The following is a 21,163-nucleotide window of genomic DNA, read 5'->3' on the forward strand; positions in this document are numbered from 1 at the left end:
TGGCAGGGTCTCTGGGTGAGGGGAACAAAGGGTGGCACCTCTGGCTGCCCCTCTGCCCCCTGCCATGCATGGAGCAGCAGCGGGATGAGGGGTGATCGTGCTGCTCCCCTCTGCTTTGTTGGAGTGTGGCTGTGTTGTTTGGCTTGGCTTTGCCACCAGAGTTATAAATAAAAATGTCTCTCCAAGAGTGCGTGACTCACGGTCCTCACCACAAGGACAACCTCTCTGCTGGGAAACCTGATCTGAGGATGGAACTGCAGCATGCAGGAATCAAAGACATTGCTTAATTAATGCACTTAATGCAAACGGAGAACAGATGAGCCCCTCACCCCACCTGGGCTGGGGGTGGGCTGCTGGAGAATGTGTCTGAGCCCCTCTGGTCCTGTGTCATCCCCAAGCTCCAGCTGCTGCCAAGCCAGCCTCAACCTGCTCCAGGGCCTGGTGGTTTCCCTTGGGCAGCACTGGGGAGCTGTGGCAGGCGCTGACGTGGCCCCAAGCAAGCTCAGCAATTTCCTCTGCCACCCTGCAAGGGGACAGCTTGGTGTTGCCTCCATGTGGGGTATGCCAGCGTGTGGAGCTGTGCCAGCCCTGTGCCTGGGCACGGCATCCTCCGTGGGGAGGGGGATGGCCTGTGCCCCAGCCCGGGGGGACCTGGCTTATCCCGGGGGTAGGCGACGGCGGGGCGACAGCTGGCTGGAGGATTTGCCGAGGGCATTATTTAACACTGTGGGTAAATGGAGGAACAGCAGCTAATTCCGGAGCCCGTAATCCTCTTCCTCCCCCGGGAACAACGGGGAGCGTGCCAGTCACGAACCCACCGGCGGGCCCCGGGGACGAGCCCCCGGCAGCTCCCCAGGCGGTGCCGCGGGCCGGAGCCACTCCCGGACCATGGGGGATGTGCAGAAGGTAAGCGGGGTCCGTGACATCCCCCCGGCTCCGGGGGGAGCACAGCACCAGCCCTCGGTGCTGCCAGGAGGGGCTGCCAGAGCAGGGCTCTGCCTGGGGCACGGCCTTACTGCGTGCCCAGGAGCTGGGAGTGGTCCCACACCCGGGGAGGGAGGAATTGGGGCTGGGCAGATCTGCTGTGGGGCCACCCCGAGCCTGAACACCTTGGGAGCCGGGCCTTGATGCTCGCTCAGGCCATAGACACAAGGTACCCAAAGCCAGCAGCGTGCCCAGCTCCCCCCTCCCAAAGAAGGGACCCAGCACCCCAGAGGGCTCCCCCAGCACCCCCTGTCCCCAGGGGCTGCTCTCCGTCATCCAGAGGCTGAAGGGATCCCCGGAGCAGGAGCTCCGCATCGTCCTGCTGGGGCTGGACAACGCGGGCAAGACCACGCTGCTGAAGCGCCTGGCGTCTGAGGAGGTCAGCACCATCACCCCCACACAGGTAGGGGCTGCTGGGGCCACGGGCAGGGCAGAGGGCGCAGGGCACACCCATGCCCTGGGTGACACTGGGGTTTGTGTCCCCACGCAGGGATTCAACATAAAGTGCGTGCAGTCCCACGGGTTGAAGCTGAACGTTTGGGATATCGGGGGGCAGCGCTCCATCCGCCCCTACTGGAAGAAGTACCTGGGCAGCACAGACCTGCTGGTGAGTGGGGCAGCACCCCCAGGCCTGTGCAGGCTGTGTGGGCCCCACAGAAGGGCTGTGCAGCCAGGCAAGGAGCCCCTGACTGTCCCTTTTGTCCCCACGGCAGATTTATGTCATTGACAGCGCTGACCAGAAGCGTTTCGAGGAGACAGGGCAGGTATGAGGGGTGGCTGTGGGGTGCTGGGGCTCAGATCTGTATGGCACCAGCTCTGTGGGGATGAGGGGGAAGCAAAGCTGCTCTGAATTATGGGGCAGTGCTGCAGGAGGACTGTGCTGTCCTCAGAGCTCTGAGGGAAGACTCAAGATCTCAGCAGGCAGAGATGCCCCACTCCATGGCCCTGAAGCTCCCCCTGAGCTGGGATGCTCCAAGCACAGGGTGACAGTGCCTGGTGAAAGTGACCCCTCAGTCCCCAGCCCTCACCCTACCCAGCACCCAGTTAGTGATACGGCCAAACAAAGGTTTATGAGCAGCAAATTCAGCTACAAACGCTGGGATTGGAGCTCTGAGAGGGGAAGGTGAGACTCCAAGTGCCAGCCCCGGCTGTTCCGGCACCAGACGGCCGTGTGGGTGTGCCAGACAGCTCGGCACTGCCAGGAGCCTCCTGCAGCTGCCCTTTGCCCAGGGCTCTCGGGGCTGCGAGGATTTCAGTGCTCAAGCAGCCCTGCATGGGGCTCCTGGGCTGATGGAGCTGTAGGAGGTGAAGCTCCTTTGGGAGCTTCTCTCCCTTGGAATGTCAAGATTCCTTATCTGCCATGAGCACCAGAGGGGAGGAATTTGAAGGGCTGAGGTGTCCAGCTCCATGGAGGGGGACAGCAGCCCTGGGAGAAGCTTCTCTCTTGGCAGGAGCTGGCAGAGCTCACGGAGGACGAGTCCCTGACGGGGGTCCCGCTGCTGGTGTTTGCCAACAAGCAGGACCTGATGACTGCAGCACCTGCAGCTGAAATCGCAGAGGGGCTGAGCCTGCACACCTACCGGGACCGGGAGTGGCAGATCCAGGCCTGCTCGGCCCTGTCTGGGGAAGGGGTGCAGGTAGGGATGGGGCCCTGTGGGCTCTGCAGAGCTGGGCGCAGGGCCTGTGCTCACGTTCTTCTTCCCTCCAGGATGGGATGAACTGGATTTCCAGCCAGATCATGAACAGGAAGAAGTGAGAGCTGCCAAGTGCCAGACGGGACTGAGCTGCAGGTCCCTACGCCACGGCCAACCCCTCATGTCCCTCGGCTCCCCCCGAGCCTCGGCTGGGCCCTGAGCCTCAGACTGCCAGGCTCGGATGATTTTCCCACCCGGTGTTCCACAAATCAATCGGCTTCCCCTCTCCCTGCCTCTTGGGCTTCCACGGGCTCCTCACAGCCCCGATCCCCTGCAGCCCCCGTGCTGTTGGAGGGAAGCACGTGTCCCACCAGTGCTGAGGGCGTGCACACCTCCAGCATGAGAACCTGCCCAGGACTTGTGCATCCACGCTGCTGTCACACCCCACAGGGGCTGCTGTGACCCACACAATGCCCTGGGCACCCCGGGCACCCCAACACGGCACTGGCTGCACCGCCAGGCACCCGAGTGTTGTGTCCCCTGTGCTCCCGCAGGATGGGACCGGTGCTGCCCCAGGAAAGCCTCAGTTCAGCATTTCTCGCTGGCCAGGGGAGCCCCATGTGCGCACAGGACTCGGGACAAGCATAAAGACAGGACCAGCCACCACCGGAGGGATGTGCCCGGTGTTGCCCAGGGGTCCCCGCACCCTGTCCCTGTTGGTACCACACGCGTTGTGTCCCAGCCGGGGCTGCTGTCGCCGGGCGGAGGTGCCCATCCGGAGGGCCGGGAGGTTCCGCTCCACGGCTGCTGTGGCGGAGGGACGGAGGGAGACCTGCGGGAGCGGGGCGGGGGCTGCCCTGCAACCCTCAATAAAGCGGCTGTGACCTCCTCCATGCTGCCTCGGCCTGTCCTTCCTGAGCCCATTGTTCCGGTTCCCCGTGCCCATTGTTCCCGTTCCCCGTGCCCATCCCGGGGCCGTTCCCGATCCCATTGTTCCCGTTTCCCGTGCCCATCCCGGGGCCGTTCCCGATCCCATTGTTCCCGTTCCCCGTGCCCATCCCGGAGCCGTTCCCGATCCCATTGTTCCCGTTCCCCGTGCCCATCCCGAGGCCGTTCCCGATCCCATTGTTCCCGTTCCCCGTGCCCATCCCGGGGCCGTTCCCGATCCCATTGTTCCCGTTCCCCGTGCCCATCCCGGGGCCGTTCCCGATCCCATTGTTCCCGTTCCCCGTGCCCATCCCGAGGCCGTTCCCGATCCCATTGTTCCCGTTTCCCGTGCCCATCCCGGGGCCGTTCCCGATCCCATTGTTCCCGTTCCCCGTGCCCATCCCGGGGCCGTTCCCGATCCCATTGTTCCCGTTCCCCGTGCCCATCCCGGGGCCGTTCCCGATCCCATTGTTCCCATTCCCGGGACCCGTCGGGGCGGGTCACGTGTTCCGTGGGAGGCACGAGCCGCGCACGTGAGGCGGCCCGGGGAAGGCGGGAGGACTACACCTCCCGGCACACCCCGCGCCGCCGCGCACGCGTAGAGCACGCCGCGAGGCCGTTCGGCCCCCTGCTCCCGCCTCCCGCCGCACTACGGGACCTTCGCGCCCCGCTAGCCCCGCCCTCCCCCCCTGCCATAGGCGGGCAGTAATGCCGCTCACGCCTGGGGGTGGGATCGCAGTGAGTGCGGGTTTCTAATTGGCTGCTGCTGTTGCGAGAAGGGCCTGAGGGCGGGGCGGGGGAAGGCGGAAGCGGAGCATGGCGGCGGGTGCGGGCGGGCTGGTGGCGGCGGCCGCGCTGCTGTTGACCCTGGCCGGGCCGCGCCCGGTGCCCGCCGAGCTCACGGATGGCAACAGCGAGCACCTGAAGCGGGAGCACTCCCTGATGAAGCCGTACCAGGGTGAGCGCGGGGCCGAGGGGACGCTCGGGGCGCCCCCCGAGCAGCCCGGGCTGATCCGCGCTCTGTCGGCCCCTTTGCAGGCGCGGGCTCCGCCGCCATGCCGCTGTGGGACTTCACGGGCAGCACCATGGTCACCAGCCAGTACGTGCGCCTCACGCCCGACGAGCGCAGTCGGGAGGGCTCCATCTGGAACCGCGTGGTGAGAGCCGGGGCGGGACGGGGGTCGGCGCGGGCTGACGCCTCCCGCCTGACGGGGCTCGGTGTCTCCCACAGCCCTGCTTCCTCAAGGACTGGGAGCTCCACGTGCACTTCAAGATCCACGGAGCCGGCAAGAAGAACCTGCACGGGGACGGGCTGGCGCTGTGGTACACGCAGGAGCGCCTCACGCCAGGTCGGTGCCGGGAGCCGCTGGCCCGCAGCACACGGGGCCCGTCCCGGGGCGCAGCTGGGCAGGCACGGCTCGCAGCTCCCCGCTCTGGTTTCGCTAGGCTGGGCTGACGTGTCCCGTGTGCTCTGCCCGTGCAGCAGGTGCCATCAGCCACCTGCTTGGCAGCCAACAGCTCGTACAGCTCAGAACTCTCTGAGCACAGATTCTCACTTCCTTCTGTCTCTTCCTCTCTCCACTCCTCTGCCCTGTTCCAGGTCCTGTCTTTGGCAGCAAGGACAACTTCCATGGACTGGCTATTTTCCTTGATACCTATCCCAACGATGAGGCCACGGAGGTGAGTGCTCCAGGCAGCTTGTGCAGTGTCCAGCAGGCTGTTCCCTTCCTGCTCCAAGTGCTTCTCACCTGATCCAAGGAAAAGCCTCTCCCTAGTTGGGCATGGTCTGCTCTTCCTGTCTGGGAGTTGGGAAAGAGAGGAGTTTGTGTGCATTGATGGAGATAAGAAGCTCCTTGCTCTTTCTTGTGCTGCTCTTGGCTACACAGATGTTTCCAAGGCATCTTCTCTGCACAGGAGAGCAGGCACAGAGCTGGTGTAAACCCAGCACCACCTACCAGTATTCATCCTGAGTGCTATTCCCTGACCTCTGGGCTTTGGATACTCATCCCATGATGTTTCTGCCCTTATTTTCTCTTTGCAACCTGTGTGTGTCTGAAAGAAACTCCTGGGCTGCCTTTTTGCTCCCGAATTCTCCATGGCCACAGATCAGTCCTGTGAGGGCTGGGGATCCTTTTCTTGTGTCCTGCTCTGTGTTTGTGGATCCCGTTATGACACAGTCAGAAAACAAAACTGTGCTTTGGGGTCTGTACCATCGAAACCATGATAAAAAAAGTCATGAAGCATCTGGAAATGACCCATCTCCCTGTTGTCTTGATGCTCATGGGAGGTGAATTCCTGCCTCCAGTTGTCCTCTCCTGGTGTAGGTAATCCACTGATCACAAAACCCTGTGTGGTTTTGCTGCCTGTGTAGATTTCTGTCCATTCTGGGTCTTGTGCTCAAGGAGCAACTGGATGTGGCAGTCAGGGTAGCTGACAAGGTGGGGATTGGTCACAGGTTGGACTGAATGCTCTCAGAGGTCTTTTCCAGCCTAAATGATTCTGGGGTTTTTACCCAGCCACTCTGCACGCGTGGGACACTCTGGTTGCCCTGGCCATGGAGTACAGGGTGGGTTTGTTTACAGAATCACAGGATGGGGGTCCTGAAATGGGAGCTCAGGAAGGGAGGCTCTGCTTTAGGCAGCTCAGGCTTGGTTCAGAAGCAGCTTTAGGTGGAGCAGCAGCCGTGCCCATCCTGTGCTCCGTGCCTGACCAGGGCTGTGGTGCCGTGTCCCGCTCCCACCCTGCGGGCTCTGTCTGTGCCCCAGAGCTCCCTCAGCGTGTCCCCTGTCTGTCCCCGCAGCGTGTGTTCCCCTACATCTCAGCCATGGTCAACAACGGCTCCCTGAGCTACGACCACAGCAAGGACGGGCGCTGGACGGAGCTGGCCGGCTGCTCGGCCGACCTGCGCAACCAGAACCATGACACCTTCCTGGCCGTGCGCTACTCCCGCGGCCGCCTCACGGTGAGACCACGGGGGAAGCTGCTCAGGGGCAGGGCTGGCTCCACCAGGGGCTGGAGATGCTGTTCCAGGCTCAGCCAGTGCTTCTGTGGCACTTCCATCTCCAAAAGAGGTGCAGCCAGGCAGGACAGTGGCGTGCCAAAAGTGATTGATTGCCTGGAGAGGGTGTGCAGTGTCCCTCGCTGGAGATGTTAATGAATCATCTGGACACAGTCTCTGTGATTTGGGGTGATGGTGTTCGCAGGGGTCTTAGGATGAGGGAAGAGATGAGGATCTGACTCCATGTTTCAGAAGGCTTGATTTATTATTTTATGAGATATATTATATTAAAACTATACTAAAAGAATAGAAGAAAGGATTTCATCAGAAGGCCAGCTATGAATAGAAAAGGAATGATAACAAAGGCTTGTGACTGACTGAGACAGTCCGAGCCAGCTGACTGTGATTGGCCATTAATTACAAACAACCACATGACACCAATCATAGACCCTCCTGTTGCATTCCACCGCAGCAGATAATCATTGTTTGCATTTTGTTTCTGAGGCCTCTCAGCTTCTCGGGATAAAAAATCCTAAGGAAAGGATTTTTCAGAAAATATGGCTGCAATTTGGGATGGCCCTGCTTGAGCGGGGAGGGTGGAGCCTGTCCCATGGTTATGAACATTCCTGGTGTGACTCTCATGGTTTTGCAGGTGATGACTGATGTGGAAGACAAGAATGAATGGAAGAACTGCATCGACATCGCAGGGGTGCAGCTGCCAACCGGGTACTTCTTTGGTGCTTCTGCTGGCACTGGAGATCTCTCTGGTGAGAGGGGCTTTGCTCAGGGGAACACGTGGTGGTTGGAGCCTGGATTAGGTGGCACTGTCCTGGCAGGGGAGTTGGATCTCCAGAGGTCCCTTCCAACCCTAAAAATGTAATTCTGGGATTGAAACACTGGATGCACTGGATAGTTTCCATTGATTCCTTGCTCTGGATTGCTCACCGGGCTCTTGAAACCCTTTTGGGCCCTATGGCTGGGGAAAGGAGGCACCTGAGAGCTAAGGAACCTCTTTGGATTGCTGTTTGATACCTGGGGATGAGGGTGGCTTGAGAGGGAAGGAGACTGGACCTGGCAGAGGACGCTCTGAGGGGTGTTCTGAGTGTGTGGACATCTCAGAGCTTCTGATGGTGTTTGCTGCTCACGGTTGTTCCCCAGACAATCACGACATCATCTCGATGAAGCTGTTCCAGCTCATGGTGGAGCACCCTGTGGAAGATGAGGCCGTTGACTGGACCAAGATCGAGCCGAGGGTCAGCCTCCTGAAATCTCCCAAAGGTGAGCCTGTGAAACCTTTTGTGGGGGATTTGGAAACCTTCCGTGGGCGATTGGGACGTCTGGGAGGCACTGAAGGCGTGACGCCTGGCAGAACTGCCCGGGAGCCGAGGTTCTGTTGGTGTCTGTAGCTGTTCTTTCCCTTGCAGACAACGTGGATGACCCGACGGGGAATTTCCGGAGCGGGCCGCTGACGGGCTGGAAGGTGTTCCTGCTCCTGCTCTGTGCCCTGCTGGGCATCATCGTCTGCGCCGTGGTGGGAGCCGTGGTCTTCCAGAAACGCCAGGAGCGGAACAAGCGTTTCTACTAGTGGAGCACCTGTGCCCAAACCCATCTTTTTTTATGGGGAGCTGTAAAAAAAAAAACTGTGGTTTCTAAATGCTGTTTCTGAGAAATACCAGAAGTATTTTCTTACCTGTCTGTTTGGCTGTAACCCCTGCCTGGCCCTTGGCCTCCCGCGGGTTGGACTGAGGGCAGTGATGCCCGCTGGCTCCCCAGAGCTCTGGTGAGGGAGCCTGGAGGTCGCTCCCCGGTTTTTCCAGCGCTCCCCCCGCCTTGCTGGGACTTGCTGTGCTGCCTGGGGCAGGTGTGAACATGAGGGGCTGAGGGGAGGGGGTGCGAGTGGGGCATTAAAGGACTGACACCACCCGAGGCTCTGGCTCTGTGTGCTGGGGAGGGACGGGAGCAGGGTGGGCAGTGCTGAAGGGGCTGGGGGGATGGAGGGAGGCAATCCTGGCAGGATCCCCAAGGCGCCACGGTGGCTCTGCGCTCTCGGCATTGCCGGGGCTGCGGCGCGGGGTCCCCGCGGTTTCCGGCGGAGCCCCGGGAGGGGGTGGCGGTGGGACGGGGCGGAGGGGATGTCCCCGGCGGCCGGTCCCGCCCCGTCCCGCCCCTTCGGCGGAAGAGAGCGGGGCCGTGTTTCCGGGGGAGCGGGGGAGCCGCCAGCGTGTCCCGGGGGCGATGGGCCCGGCCCGCCGCAGGGACGCGCTCCGGCTGCGCGGCGGAGGGTGAGCCCGGCCGTACCGGGCGGTACCGGGGGCTGAGCCCGGCCGTACCGGGCGGTACCGGGGGATGAGAGCCCGGGCGGTACCGGGGGCTGAGCCCGGCCGTACCGGGGGGATGAGAGCCCGGCCGTACCGGGGGCTGAGCCCGGCCGTACTGGGGGCTGAGCTCGGCGGTACCGGGAGCTGAGCCCGGCCGTACCGGGCGGTACCGGGGGTCGCAGCGGGGGCTGGGCAGGCTCGGGGGATGCTGTCCCGCTGCACGGGCGGGGGTCCCACGGTGCGCTGACCCCGCTCCATCCCGCAGGTCCCCGCCGCTGCTGCGGCTCTTGCCCGGCCGGCTCTCCGCCTTCCCGCTGTTCCTGCTGGCGCTGCTGCTCGGCTTCGCCTCGCTGCTCTGGCTCCAGCTCAGCTGCTCGGGCGAGGGCCCGGCACCGGCGGGGCAGCCCCGGGGCGCTCCCCGGCAGCCCTGCCCGGCCCCGGCCCCGCCGCTGCCGCCCCACGAGGAGCCGTCGTGGGCTCCGCACCGGCTGGCGCTGCTGGTGCCCTTCCGAGAGCGCTTCGAGGAGCTGCTGGCCTTCGTGCCCTACATGCACCGCTTCCTCAGCAAGAAGAAGATCCGCCACCGCATCTTCATCCTCAACCAAGTGGATCATTTCAGGTATGGCGTCTCCCTGTGCCGAGGGGTCCCGCCCGAAGCTCTGGGAGTGCTGGGAGGGTGCTGCAGAGAAGTGTAGGACCGGGGCAGCGGGATGTCAGGGCAGTGTGTGATGCACTCCCCAAAGCTGCTCATTCTAGAGCTCAGAGATGGACAAAGTGCTGGTTTGCTTCTTTCTTGCTTAGCAAGAATAGAATCTGAGCATAGAATCCTTTATCCTCGTGTATTTCAGCTTTCTCCTTTATCCTCGTGTATTTCAGCTTTGTCCCCAGTGTCACAGGTCTGCAGCGGCAAACATATGGGGACTGTGGAAGTGAAAGACAGGCCATGGGGTGTTTGGAAGTGCTGTCACTCCCAGCTCACTGTGCAGGATGCAGAGCTGTGTTTGCATGTGTCCCTGTTTGGGGACCGGTCAGACACTGAGCATTGATGATTGTGGCAGGGGGATGTGGGGACAGTGGCTGCTCGGCTTGGTGGCACTGAGAGCCCCCAGTCCCTGGCAGGTTTAACAGGGCATCCCTGATCAACGTGGGCTTCCTGGAGAGCGGCAACGACACCGACTACATCGCCATGCACGACGTGGATCTTCTGCCCCTCAACGAGCACCTGGACTACAGCTTCCCCGAGGCAGGGCCCTTCCACGTGGCATCCCCCGAGCTGCACCCCCTCTACCACTACAAGACCTACGTGGGTGGCATCCTGCTGCTCACCAAGCAGCACTATGAGCTGGTGAGCTCCTGGGTGGGGTGTCCTGGACAGCTGGGGCAGGAGCTATAACATAATCATGGTCAACTTGGGAAGTGGGGACAGGAATTAAAATGGTTTGGGGAGAGAGGCTGTGGTCTGAGCTGCTGGGGGCTGGACGGGGGAGGCTGGGCTGGTGCCAGCTCCTCTGAGGCTCTGGAGCTGTGCTGGGCCTTGGCTGCCATGGTGCTGCTCTCGTTGCAGTGCAATGGGATGTCCAACCGCTTCTGGGGCTGGGGACGGGAGGACGATGAGTTCTATCGACGTATCAAAGGAGCTGGTCTCCAGGTAAGGGGTCTCTGCACCCTCCTGCCTTGAAATTGCCCTTTTTTACATCTCTTCACCCATCCCTCACTGTGACCACCCAGTTTGGGCTGTGGGCAGCCCTGTGCTCCAGCAGCAGGTGCAGGAGTGTTCCAGTAGCTGTAGGGAAGCTCTGCTCTTCTCCCAGGTCCGTCGTCCCTCTGGAATCACAACTGGATACGAGACTTTCCAGCACCTGCACGACCCAGCCTGGAGGAAGAGAGATCAGAAGCGCATTGCTGCACAGAAACAGGTGAGAGCTGTGGTCCAGGGCAGCCACGGGAGACTGGGGCTGTGGTCACCATGTGCTCTGAGCCCTCCTTGCTCCTGTCCTCCTCTGCCAGCTCTGGCTCCCTCCCCGGGCCCTGGGTGCTTCTCCCTTCCAGCCTGGGCCGAGCAGTCTCTCTCTCCCTCAGGAGCAGTTCAAAGTGGATCGGGAGGGAGGCCTGAACAACGTGAGGTACAGAATCGAGTCACGCACGGATCTGAGCGTGGCAGGAGCCCCTTGCACCGTCCTCAATGTCCTGCTGGACTGTGACACGAACGAGACCCCGTGGTGCACGTTTGGCTGAGCCCATCCCCTGTGCCAGTCGTGGCTCTGTGCTGGTGCCAAGGCTCCCTGGCTGCCGTGCAGCTGCCTGGAGCAGGCAGGGGTTTGCAGCGGATGAGCGTGGCAGTGCTGGCGAGACACAGAGGAGCAGAAGAGGCTGAGAACTGGACTCTGCTGGGAGCTACAGAGGAGGCTGAGAGTGGGACTCGCTGGTGCCGCTGCAGGCGCTGGTGCTGCCTCCCAGGGCAGTGCAGGATGTGGCTTTCCTGTGCTGGACGTGGCTGAGCTGCCACGCAGCTCTGAGGACAATAAAGAACTGTCAGGGCACCTGTGAGTTGTGAATGCCCTGGGCTGTGCTGGCATCACTCCATTTTCCTGTTCCCTTCACCTTCCTTCAGCACACCTGTCCTGGCTTGGCCCCAGCTCCTCTCTGTGTGACAGGTGAACCCTGAGCTGCTCTGGCTCCGAGGCCAAGCCAGTCTGAAACGGGCTCTGAGAGAGATGGTGCCTCCTCAGTGCCCCCAGGGCTGGGCTGTTGGCATTTCAGTGCAGGAAGTGGTTGTGGTTGAGCCGTGCCCGAGCCCCAGCATCCACAGCCCTGCTGGGCGTCAGCACTTGTAGGCCAGGACCTCTCTGGGGTGAGGAGGAGAGTTCTGGCTGTGCTTTCCTTGCCTGCCTTCCGTGTGTGTGCTGCCTCAGCCTTTCTGGGGGGTTGGAAAATCGGATGTCTCCTCTGGGGTCTTGGCACAGGTTGTGGGTGCTGCTGCCTCCTCAGGCTGGGCAGACCCAGCTGAACAGCCAGTACCTCTCTGTTCAGCCCCACCACCAGCACTGGCACCAGGCCCTCTGCGCTTCCTGGCCCCTTCTGTCCTCCTCTCCTGCCTGCCACTTCCTGGAGTGGTTGCTTTGCATCCTCAGAGAGAAGCTGTTGCCATCCTGGGAAGACGAATAGCTCCAGAGAGGAGGGAGGGAGGGAGGGAGGGAGGGAGGGAGGGAAAAAAGCATCAGAGCCAAGTGCAGGGCTCATGTACCCTGTAGGAGCTGTGGGATGGGGTGTCTGGAGGGATCTGGTGCCCCCTTTCTGTGCTGCTCTGGAGCTGGGAGCGGAGTCTGGAGCCCTGGCACAGGGTGTCAGGGTGGTGCAGGATGGTGAGGATCTGCTCTGCAGCATGGAAGCAGCAGGCTCAGCCTTGGGGCACTGTGGGGCTGTGCTGTCCAAGAGCTCCTGACGGCCTCTCCAGCCTGCTGGCTCCAAAGCAGCTCTGGCATCTGGGATCAGGTATCTTTGTGCTGGTACCTGGCATGAAGGTGCTGGTGAACTTGGACAGCTGGTGCACTTCTCCACAGGTGTTCCAGGACCAGCCATGCCCCTGCTGTGGGCAGCCAGGGGGAGAGACTGGCCCAGCAGCCCCACTCTGCCTGTCCATGGCGCGGCTTTGGGATCAGCCATCTGTGTGGCAGCCCCTTCCTGGTGCCTGAACCGCAGCCAGGGCTGGTGGAGGCACATCAAAGTATTTCTCTGTGCCGTTCAAAATAGATGACACAAATCGGGGCAGGTTTCATGGAGACGTGGCTGTGCAGAAACAGAGAGCATATGTGCACCTCGCACTTGGCTCAGCGCTCCAGGCTCCTCTCCTGCTGCCTGGCAGCTTTTTCTCAGCTCTGCTCGCAGCCCCCTCATCCCCCGGTTGCTTTTGTGGAAGAGGCACCCTGCTGGAGACCCGGCTTCCTTTTATAGCCCTGAATGTGACTCGGAGGTCGCTCGGCTCTGCTCCCCCCCACGCTTCGGTTTCGGCAATGGCCCAGCAGGAGGGGATGGAGTTTTCCCCATTGCCTTTCACAGATAGATCACACCCTGCCCGCCGTCCCAGGAGCCCTGCAGAGCCCAGCCAAAGCCTCCCGGCGTTCTCATGCTCTCAGCAAGCCCGAGGAGAACATCAGGATGATCAGGGGCAGAGAGGGCCCCTGAAGGGCCAGCCCTGCCCCTCTGTGACCCCCCCATTCTGGGGTCCCAATTACTGTTCAAGCAGGGGCAGCAATCAATGGCTTTTATTGCCAGGTTGTTATAAAGTGGATTGTTCCAGAGCTGTTTGCTGGTGGACTCGTGGAATTGCTGTAGTATCTTAGAGGGGAGCACAGGGTGGGTGAGGCGAGCAGAGAGAGGGGACTGGGGGAAAACTCAGAGGAAGCTGAAGCATCTCTGCCTGGAGGAGGTGACATCCCTGGCTGTGCAGTGACCCGGGCAGGGCCAGGCTCCCAGTGGAAATTCCAATCCAGGCAGACGTGCTCGGGGTGTGCAGCCCGAGGAGGAGCAGGAAACGGGGCAGACGGGCAGAGGGGTGCGGCCGTGAGCAGCATCACCCTGTGCGCCTCTCGGCACCGCTGAACCCGCCCGGTCCCAGCCCGTGGGGCGATGCCAGTGGGGCCCTTTCACAGCTGAGCTCCCGGCAGAGGGCCAGGGCATGGCAGACAGTCCTGAGGCCAGCAGGGTGGGACAGGGCACCGCTGGGAAGGGCTCCCGTGCTCAGAGGCCGCGCTGGTGCCACAGGAGCTGCGGGGAACGGGGGCTGAGGCCCGAGGGAGCGGAGCGTGCCTTGGCAGCGCACCGAGCACGCTGCCAGCTTGTGAGCCCGGCGAGCAGGGACCGGGACAGTGTGTGCGTGTGGGAGAGCACTGGCAGCACAGCTTGAGGACTCGGGTGTGCGGCGGAGGGAGCTGGCAGCGAGCGGGGAGCGGGCACGCCGGGCTGGGGACGGGGCGGTCCCTGCCGGGCACAGACGGCACCGGAGCAGGGCTGCTGCTGCTGCAGTGTCCTGCTCCCAGCGACACTGCTGCCCCGGCCACCCCGTGCCGGGATCCTCGCTCCCTCCGGCTGCCAAAACCGGCTCCAGGATGTGATTCACGGGGATGGAGCGTGTCCCGTCTCACTGGCGCCGGGCCAGCGGGAGCCCCACGGGGTACGCCGTGTCCCCGGCTTTGTGAGGCTCCTGCCCACCCGCGGGTGCTGCTGCGAGTGGGGGACACGGGGTTACCCTGCTGGAGGACGGCACAGAGAGCGTCCCGTGGAGTCGAGACCCCTCTCCACGCCGCAGGTACGAAGCAAAATATTTCTCTCCGCCCTTGGTGGGCGATACTCGGGAATACCAGCCCGCCTGTCAGGGGTTACCGGGAGCCCACCGGCGCCGGTGCTGCCGGTCCCGGAGCTGCAGCTGGGGGGATTTGCGGGGCTCTCCCCGCCATTGGGAGGGGGTTCCGCGCAAGCGGCGCCGCACGCAGCCAGCGCGCCCTGCCCTGCCCCGCCCCGCTGGTGGGCACGGCCGGGCCGTCCCCCTCCTTCCTCCTCCTCCTCCTCCTTCTTCCTCCTCCTCCTCCTCCTCTTTCTGCTGCTGCTGTTGCTGCTTCCCGCCCCTCCCGTCCCGCCGCCCCCGCGCCGCGATTTGCCGGTGCCGGCTCCGCCCGCCGCCCCGCGCGGCCGCGGCCGAGGGGCGCGTTCAAACGCGGCGAGGGAAGGAGCGCGGAGCGGAGCCGAGCGGGAGCGCAGCGCCGCCGGCATGGTGAGTGCGGCCCGGCCGGCCCGGCCCCATCCCCCTCCCCGCGGCCAGCGGGGCTTTGTCCCGGGCTCGGGCCCGGCACCGGCTGCCCCCTCCGCCCTCTCCGAGCCGGAAATTCCGGCGGGGCTGCGGGAGGCGCGGAGGGGCTGCGCGGGACCCGCGCCCGCCTCCCTCCAACCCTGCCGTGCGCTCCCGGGTGCAATGGGAATGGGAAAGGGAAAAGGTTTGTGGCCTTATCCTGCCTGGGCACGGCTGGGATCGGGAGCAGAGCGCGAAGGAGCCAGGCTGGCCGGACCGGTGTTTTGCCGCCTGGAGGGTGCTCCCCTCCCTGCCGCGGGCAGGACACCCCCGGGCTCCCCCGGCGCTTCCCAAACCTCCCACAACCTGACCTACTTCCTCGGCCGCCTGTGCCGGGAGGAGCCGCTGCGGGGCTCGGCCGAGCTGCTCCCCAAAGCCGGGGGCTGGATGTGCATCCTTCCCCCTCCCCAGCACGGGAACATCCCCGTCCCCCATCCCCGTGCACGCCCGGTGGCGCCGCAGGCAGCCCCGATCCTTCCGGAGGGTCTATCCCCGGTGCCCTTGGTGGGGTGCCGGTGCCCGGAGCAGGTGTTGGGCTCGCAGAGGGAGGTGACAGCGCAGGCCGGGAGCTGTCAGACAGGTTTGTGGCAGCAATTAAAAGCGGGGTGTTTGTTTACCCGGCGCGTGGTGCTGAGAACCAGGGCAGCTTCCTGGGTGTAACCCGGCCCCGGAGCCCTCGGCGAGGCTGGGAGCGGTGCTGGGGGCTCTGCCTCGCCCCTGCCACACTCTCTGTGTCCCCTGCACTGGTGTGAGGCCATCGTCCCCTCCCTAGCGCTCCCAGAGCCGAAGGCATGCTCTCATCCTTCCTCCCCCGGCCACCTGCGCAGGAAGCTGCATTGTCCCGTCAGCATCCTGCCCCTTCCCACCGCCCTCCCTCGCCATGTCCGGCCGCGGGGTCCCCGGCACGCAGCAGCAGCAGCTGGGCTGTGGCCGCCTGCTCCCTGCCCGGGCTGGGGAGGGAATGCTGTGGATGGAGGATGGAGGGGGCTGTGTGGAGCTCCCCTGCGAGCTGCAGAGCCCGTGCTGTGCGGGAATTGTCCCCGTGGTGCCGCAGAGTGCCCATCCCGGGGAGGCCAGGCTGGTGGGCATCCCAGGGCCATTTTGGGGCGGTCTCCAGAGGGGGTCCGCAGCCGGAGGTCCCGGCGGGGAGGTTGGTGCCGCCGGGCCGGGGCTGGCGCCAGGCCTGGGCAGGTGCTGCCGGATCCCGAACCCGCCCGCCTGGCTGGGCGGCAGGTGCCTGTTCTGGTGGCGGCCCCGGCCGCGGGCGGGAGGTGGGGCTGGGTGTGGGAGGAGGCGCTGCACCGTGGTGCGGGCAGCGGCGGGGAGCCCCCGCCCCGTGCCGGCTGTGCCCTATCCCCCGGGGGGTGGCAGATCCATCCCGGTGCCAGGGGCCCGTGTGGGCCTTTGGGGCTGGCCGGGAAAGGGGGTGCCGGGGGTGTGTCCCGGCTGCCCGGCGTCGCTGACTCTGTCTCTTCCCCGGCAGCGCTGGTTCTGGGCTTTTCTGTAATTCTCCATGGCAGCAGCACAGGGTCCTGTGACCTGTGAGCCCGACACGCGTGTCCTCGGCACCTACCTCTCCTCGGAGCCCGTCGGCGTGGTTGGCAGCATGGGCAGCGTGGGCAGCCTGGTGGAGAAGCAGGATCTGTCCCCCCTGGAGCTGCGGGCCCCGCTGGGCGGCTCGCGGGGGCTCCGGCAGCCCGACGGGCTGCTGCGCAAGGGGCCGAACCAGCGGGAGCTCTTTGGGTACCTGCACGGGGCCAAGAAGGAGACGCGGGCGGAGCGGAAGCACCAGACATCGGGCGCCTGCTACAAGCGGGACTACGAGAGCGACCGCGAGAACCGATCCCCCGAGCGCTGCTCCCGCGAGCATCACCGCGGGGCCGACTTCTCCAAGAGCTCCCTGCCGGAGCGGGGCCGCTTCGACAAGGTGAGGCTGTGGGGCCCTGAAATACAGCCTGGTCTGCGAGAGGGTGGGGATGGAGCAGGATGATCTGCACCCTCGTGGATGGGATGTGGGGATTTGAGAATGCTCAGGGATATGAGGCTGGGAGTGTGGGGGTTCTCTTTGGGTGTAGAGGCTCATGCTTGACCTTGTTCTTGTTTTTCAGTGTCGGATCAGGCCCTCAGCCTTCAAGGCAGTGGCTGGGAAGGGGCTGGTGTCCATGCAGGGCCTGTCCTCGTCCAAGGGGCAGAAGCTGTCCAAGAGCAATGGGAGCCTGCACACGCTGCTGTCGCAGAGCAGCACAGCGGCCCCGCAGCACGGCCCGCTCCGCACCCACCTGCTCCACGCCATCAGCCTGGACGAGGCCTCTGACTCCAGCCACAACTCCATCCAGAGCTTCCCCTCCTACGGCTCCCGCTTCAAGCCTGCCCAGAGCCAGTTCAGCGCCTCCATGGGCCACATCAACCACATCGGGGGCTCCCTGGACAGGGTTTCCCGGAGCCCCAGGGATACCCTGGCCCCTGAGAAGATGCCCCTGTCCTGTAAAAGCATGGCCACCCTGAGCAGGCTGCAGAGCCCTGGCGAGCCCCCGCCGCCCTACGAGTTCTCCTACTCGCTGGAGGACGCGGTGAAGCAGCTGGAGGACCGGCTGCAGGAGACGGGAGGGGAGCTGAGGCAGCTCAAGAGGAGTCTCAGCGAGACCGAAGACCCCTTCACACAGGTGAGCTGTGCTGGGTGCCCCACGCAGAGATGTGGGGGTGGAAGGAGCAGTGAAGGAGCTGCCGTGGTGGGTGATGGGCTTGGAATGGCCCAAGCGTGGGAGGATCAAATATCACAGGACCTCTTGGGGTCCCTCCTGGGGCTACAGCCTCTCACCAGTGTCCTCCTGTGCTGGCAGGCATTTGAGGACAAGCAGCGGCTGTGGCTGGACGAGCTGGAGGACCTGAAGCAGATGTACATGGCCCGGCTGCAGCAGGTGATGCAGCAGGCGCAGCGCGGGCAGCGGGCGCTGCAGCTGCAGCTCTACAAGGCGCAGCAGGAGAAGAAGCGGCTGCAGGAGGAGCTGAGCCTGCAGCAGTGCCAGTGCGAGGAGAGCAAGCTGCGGCAGCCCCAGGGCGAGCATGGCAGCCCCAAACTGGAGGAGACCAAGTGGGAGGTGAGTCTCCTTCCTTTCCTTCCTTTCCTTCCTTTCCTTCCTTTCCTTCCTTTCCTTCCTTTCCTTCCTTTCCTTCCTTTCCTTCCTTTCCTTCCTTTCCTTCCTTTCCTTCCTTTCCTTCCTTTCCTTCCTTTCCTTCCTTTCCTTCCTTTCCTTCCTTTCCTTCCTTCCCTTCCTTCCCTTCCTTCCCTTCCTTCCCTTCCTTCCCTTCCTTCCCTTCCTTCCCTTCCTTCCCTTCCTTCCCTTCCTTCCCTTCCTTTCCTTCCCTTCCTTCCCTTCCTTCCCTTCCCTCCCTTTTGCCACCCTCCTGGCTGTGTTCCCTGCTCTGGTGTTACTCGGGGTCACAGTACGGGAGGGATGAGCCACGTGTGGTGCTTATGGTCTCCCAAGAGGACAACTTGGGGTGCTGCCACCTCTGGGGTCCTGCTCCCCCAGCCCTTCCTCACTGCTCGCTGTGCCCTGCAGGTGTGCCAGAAAGCAGCAGAGATCTCCCTGCTGAAGCAGCAGCTCCGGGACACCCAGGAGGAGATGGCTCAGAAGCTGGGGGAGATCTTCAGCCTGAAGACGCAGCTGCGGGAGGCCAAGGCAGAGGTCCAGGCCAGGGACTCGCAGCTGGCACAGCTGGCAGACTCCTTCCAGAGCCCCCCCGAGCCCGGCTCCTCGCTGCCCCTCGGTGATGACCCCATGCCGTCGTGCCAGGACTTCCCTGGCTGCGAAACTGATGACTCCAAGTGCCGGGGCCTGCAGAGCGACTCGGCCGAGCCCCTGGAGCGGCAGGTGGAGTGGCTGTGGGCAGAGCTGCTGCGGGAGCGGCGTCAGGGCCAGCTGCAGGCCGTGAACTTTGAGCTGGAGAGGAAAACGTGGCAGGAGGAGAAGGAGAAGGTGCTGCGGTACCAGCGGGAGCTCCAGGCCAGCTACATGGAGATGTACCACCGGAGCCAGGCGCTGGAGCGGGAGCTGCGGCAGCTGCGGGCGGAGCCCAGGGATGTCAGGATCGATTCGCCCTGGATCGAGCGGGTGGAGTCCTCCAAGATCTGAGGGCCGGGACGCCAGTGGGACTGAAGGGGGAAGGTCTCTTGCCGCTGCAAAGGGACGATCTCAGGGTGTGCACAAGGACTGGCCCCGCTCGGCGCTGCCCTGGCCTGAAGGACCCATTGCCACAGGGGAGCTTCTCCTTCTTGCAGCACCTCAGGCCCTCCTGGTGGGGTCTCTGGAGGGCAGGGGGGTCATCTGTGCCAGGGTGGGGGTCTTGCATGTGCCCCCTGCTCTGACTCCAGGAGTGTTTGCCCTGTGATTCCTTCTGCCATGAGGGCAGAAACCAAGCACCCTGTGAGACATTCCCTGTCCCTCCTGCTCTGCTGCCCCCGTTCCTACAACCCATAACTTAATGTGAGGAGAAGCTGAAGCCCTATCCCCCACCCCACTGCCTTGCTGCTCTCTTGTCAGCAGGGCCCTGGGGCTGGTGGTGCCTCTGGGCAGGCAGAGGAGGAAACCCCGAGGAGTTCTGGTGCTGCTGGGAGGGGGCAACTGCCCCCAGTGTGGAGCTGCTCTACAGTGGAGGTGGTTGGTGCAGCTTTCTTCAGGCTGAGATGGGGGAATGCCTTGTGCAAGGAGGGATGGGAACTGGTGCTCTGCCACACTGTGAGGAACTGGGGTGGGAGAGAGGACTGGGGCATGTGCCTGAGGTGGGACAGAGCTGGGGTCCTCCCTCCCAGGGGATGTGAGGGGGAGCTGGGGAGCCCAGAGGCGCTGGAAGGAGAGCCCCACACTCTGTGTGTGTTACAGCAGAACCACGTGAAGGCCGGGCCTGGCCCCACACTCCGTTCCTGCAATAAACTCGTATTTCTCTCTCCCAGCCTCTGCTCTGCTTCCCTCGGGGTCGGGGGGCTCCTGGTCATGAATGTGGGGTTGAGGGGAACGGTGTGGGGCCGGGCTGGGCGGTACAACGGGCGGGGCATGGCCGTGAGTCACGGTGGGGCTGGGCAGGCTCCCGGGGCAGCCTCACCCCTGTCCCCGCTGTGCTTTAACCCAGCCTGGATCCCCCAGCCCTCCCCCGAGCACCAGGACCACTCTGTACAAACCCGCAGACACCTTTATTGACCCCACAGCGCTCAGCATCCCCCCATCAGTCCTCTGGGCAGAGTCCCCAGAAACAGCCGCGTGGCCCCGGGCAGGGGGACAGGGCCCCGCAGGGCACAGCCCGGCCCCGGCTCTCACAGCGGCAGGGGAAGGGCCGACACCTCCTCCAGGCACTCGTCGTAGGCCTCCTGGTACTCCTCGTGGGGCTTGATCAGGATGACACAGGTCGGGCGCTTGGAGCCGGCTGCAGCTCCCAGGTCCTGAGGGAACACAGGGAGACAATGGGGGGCCAGCTCCCTTCCCGAGGTGAGAACCTCAGGAACCTTTTCCCAGCTTGTCTCCTACAAGCTGGGCTGGCAGAAGGGACTGGCATTTGGTTCATGTGCCATAATTCTTCCCCAGAGTGGGTCTGCAGAGCTGCCTGCACCGGGGCTGGAGCTCCAAAGACCCGACTGCCCCCCCAGAACTCCCTGTGTGCAAAAGAGCCGGCCCCAGCCCACAGAAGCCTGGCAAAGATGTGCTGGCTCTGTCCCCGAGCTGCTGCAGGAACTCGATCATGACAAACAGCTCTGTGATTCCACAGTGGGACACTCGTACACCTCGCCCAGTCCCTTCGGTGCCTCGTTCAGGGACAAACACCGAGTTCTTTATTCAAGCACCGAATGTGCACCTCCCGGGAAGGCTCCGGCCACAGCCCGGGCTCCTCACCGTGCTCCCTGTCACCAGGGCTGGTTCCTCCCCCGCCCCACACTCACCGTTTTGGAAGGGACGTACGCGTACGGGAGGCTCCTGTCCTCGCACATGATGGGGATGTGGCAGTACACATCGATGGGCAGCGTGTCCCCGGCCAGCACCGTGATCCTGCGGGCACAGCCGTGTCAGCGCCCGGGCCGGGGCCGCGCGGGCCCGCGGGGCCAGGGCAGCACTTACCCCTTCTCGCCCTTGTTGATGAACTTCTGCACCTCCTTCACGCCGCGGCGGAGCTGCTTGTGCTTGGTCGCTGCAAGAGAAGGACGGCGTGAGGGGCTGAGTGAGAACCGAGCGTGCGGCACCGCACCGCGCCACCGCCATCACCCGGCCCCTCCCCGCCGGTGCCGCCGGACCTTTCCTGATGCACTTGAGGAGCTTTCGGGTGAGCTTGCGGGACGCGAGCGGCTGCGCGATGGGGTTCAGGAAGTCGAGCTGCTCCCGGTACGAGAGCTCCGGCGTCGCCTCCGCCTCGGCCGCCGCCTCCGGCTTCTCCCGCGCCATGGCCGCCACAGGCCGGATCCGCTTCCGGGGCG

At 63.9% G+C, this 21,163-nt stretch overlaps 5 protein-coding genes across 6 annotated transcripts; 4 read left to right on the top strand and 1 right to left on the bottom strand.

Moving 5' to 3' along the window:
• The first annotated feature begins 734 nt into the window (after window positions 1-734).
• LOC134424575 (ADP-ribosylation factor-like protein 3) lies at window positions 735-2,859 on the top strand. Its single transcript, XM_063168384.1, is given in 7 exon segments — window positions 735-839; window positions 841-915; window positions 1,196-1,387; window positions 1,475-1,591; window positions 1,698-1,748; window positions 2,436-2,621; window positions 2,693-2,859. Coding segments are annotated over 7 exon segments (774 nt in total). The 3' UTR covers window positions 2,741-2,859.
• A 1,496-nt stretch (window positions 2,860-4,355) lies between these two features.
• On the top strand, window positions 4,356-8,464 carry LMAN2 (lectin, mannose binding 2). The gene is made up of 8 exons (XM_063169018.1): window positions 4,356-4,503; window positions 4,584-4,702; window positions 4,777-4,894; window positions 5,146-5,225; window positions 6,346-6,507; window positions 7,196-7,310; window positions 7,702-7,821; window positions 7,968-8,464. The coding sequence occupies exons 1-8, from the start codon at window positions 4,362-4,364 to the stop codon at window positions 8,126-8,128; spliced, it is 1,017 nt and encodes a 338-aa protein (XP_063025088.1). The 5' UTR covers window positions 4,356-4,361; the 3' UTR covers window positions 8,129-8,464.
• Window positions 8,465-8,777: 313 nt separating this feature from the next.
• Window positions 8,778-11,408, top strand: B4GALT7 (beta-1,4-galactosyltransferase 7). The gene is made up of 6 exons (XM_063169019.1): window positions 8,778-8,825; window positions 9,127-9,480; window positions 9,981-10,206; window positions 10,426-10,509; window positions 10,673-10,777; window positions 10,941-11,408. Exons 1-6 carry the CDS (start codon window positions 8,779-8,781, stop codon window positions 11,094-11,096), a joined length of 972 nt encoding a protein of 323 aa, XP_063025089.1. The 5' UTR covers window position 8,778; the 3' UTR covers window positions 11,097-11,408.
• A 2,513-nt stretch (window positions 11,409-13,921) lies between these two features.
• On the top strand, window positions 13,922-19,651 carry N4BP3 (NEDD4 binding protein 3). 2 transcript variants are annotated; one of them, XM_063169020.1, is made up of 5 exons: window positions 13,922-14,166; window positions 16,187-16,630; window positions 16,812-17,366; window positions 17,544-17,801; window positions 18,267-19,651. In XM_063169020.1, the coding sequence occupies exons 2-5, from the start codon at window positions 16,217-16,219 to the stop codon at window positions 18,837-18,839; spliced, it is 1,800 nt and encodes a 599-aa protein (XP_063025090.1). In that variant the 5' UTR covers window positions 13,922-14,166; window positions 16,187-16,216; the 3' UTR covers window positions 18,840-19,651. The 2 variants fall into 2 exon arrangements, with proteins under 2 accessions (XP_063025090.1, XP_063025091.1); XM_063169021.1 differs by lacking the exon at window positions 13,922-14,166 and adding an exon at window positions 14,540-14,628.
• A 224-nt stretch (window positions 19,652-19,875) lies between these two features.
• On the bottom strand, window positions 19,876-21,152 carry NHP2 (NHP2 ribonucleoprotein). Its single transcript, XM_063169027.1, has 4 exons — window positions 20,984-21,152; window positions 20,811-20,880; window positions 20,636-20,741; window positions 19,876-20,140 (listed from the first exon to the last, which is right to left on the bottom strand). The coding sequence occupies exons 1-4, from the start codon at window positions 21,129-21,131 to the stop codon at window positions 20,015-20,017; spliced, it is 450 nt and encodes a 149-aa protein (XP_063025097.1). The 5' UTR covers window positions 21,132-21,152; the 3' UTR covers window positions 19,876-20,014.
• Window positions 21,153-21,163: the final 11 nt, after the last annotated feature.

Source organism: Melospiza melodia, chromosome 14 (assembly GCF_035770615.1).
Source record: "Melospiza melodia melodia isolate bMelMel2 chromosome 14, bMelMel2.pri, whole genome shotgun sequence".
NCBI lineage: Eukaryota > Metazoa > Chordata > Aves > Passeriformes > Passerellidae > Melospiza > Melospiza melodia.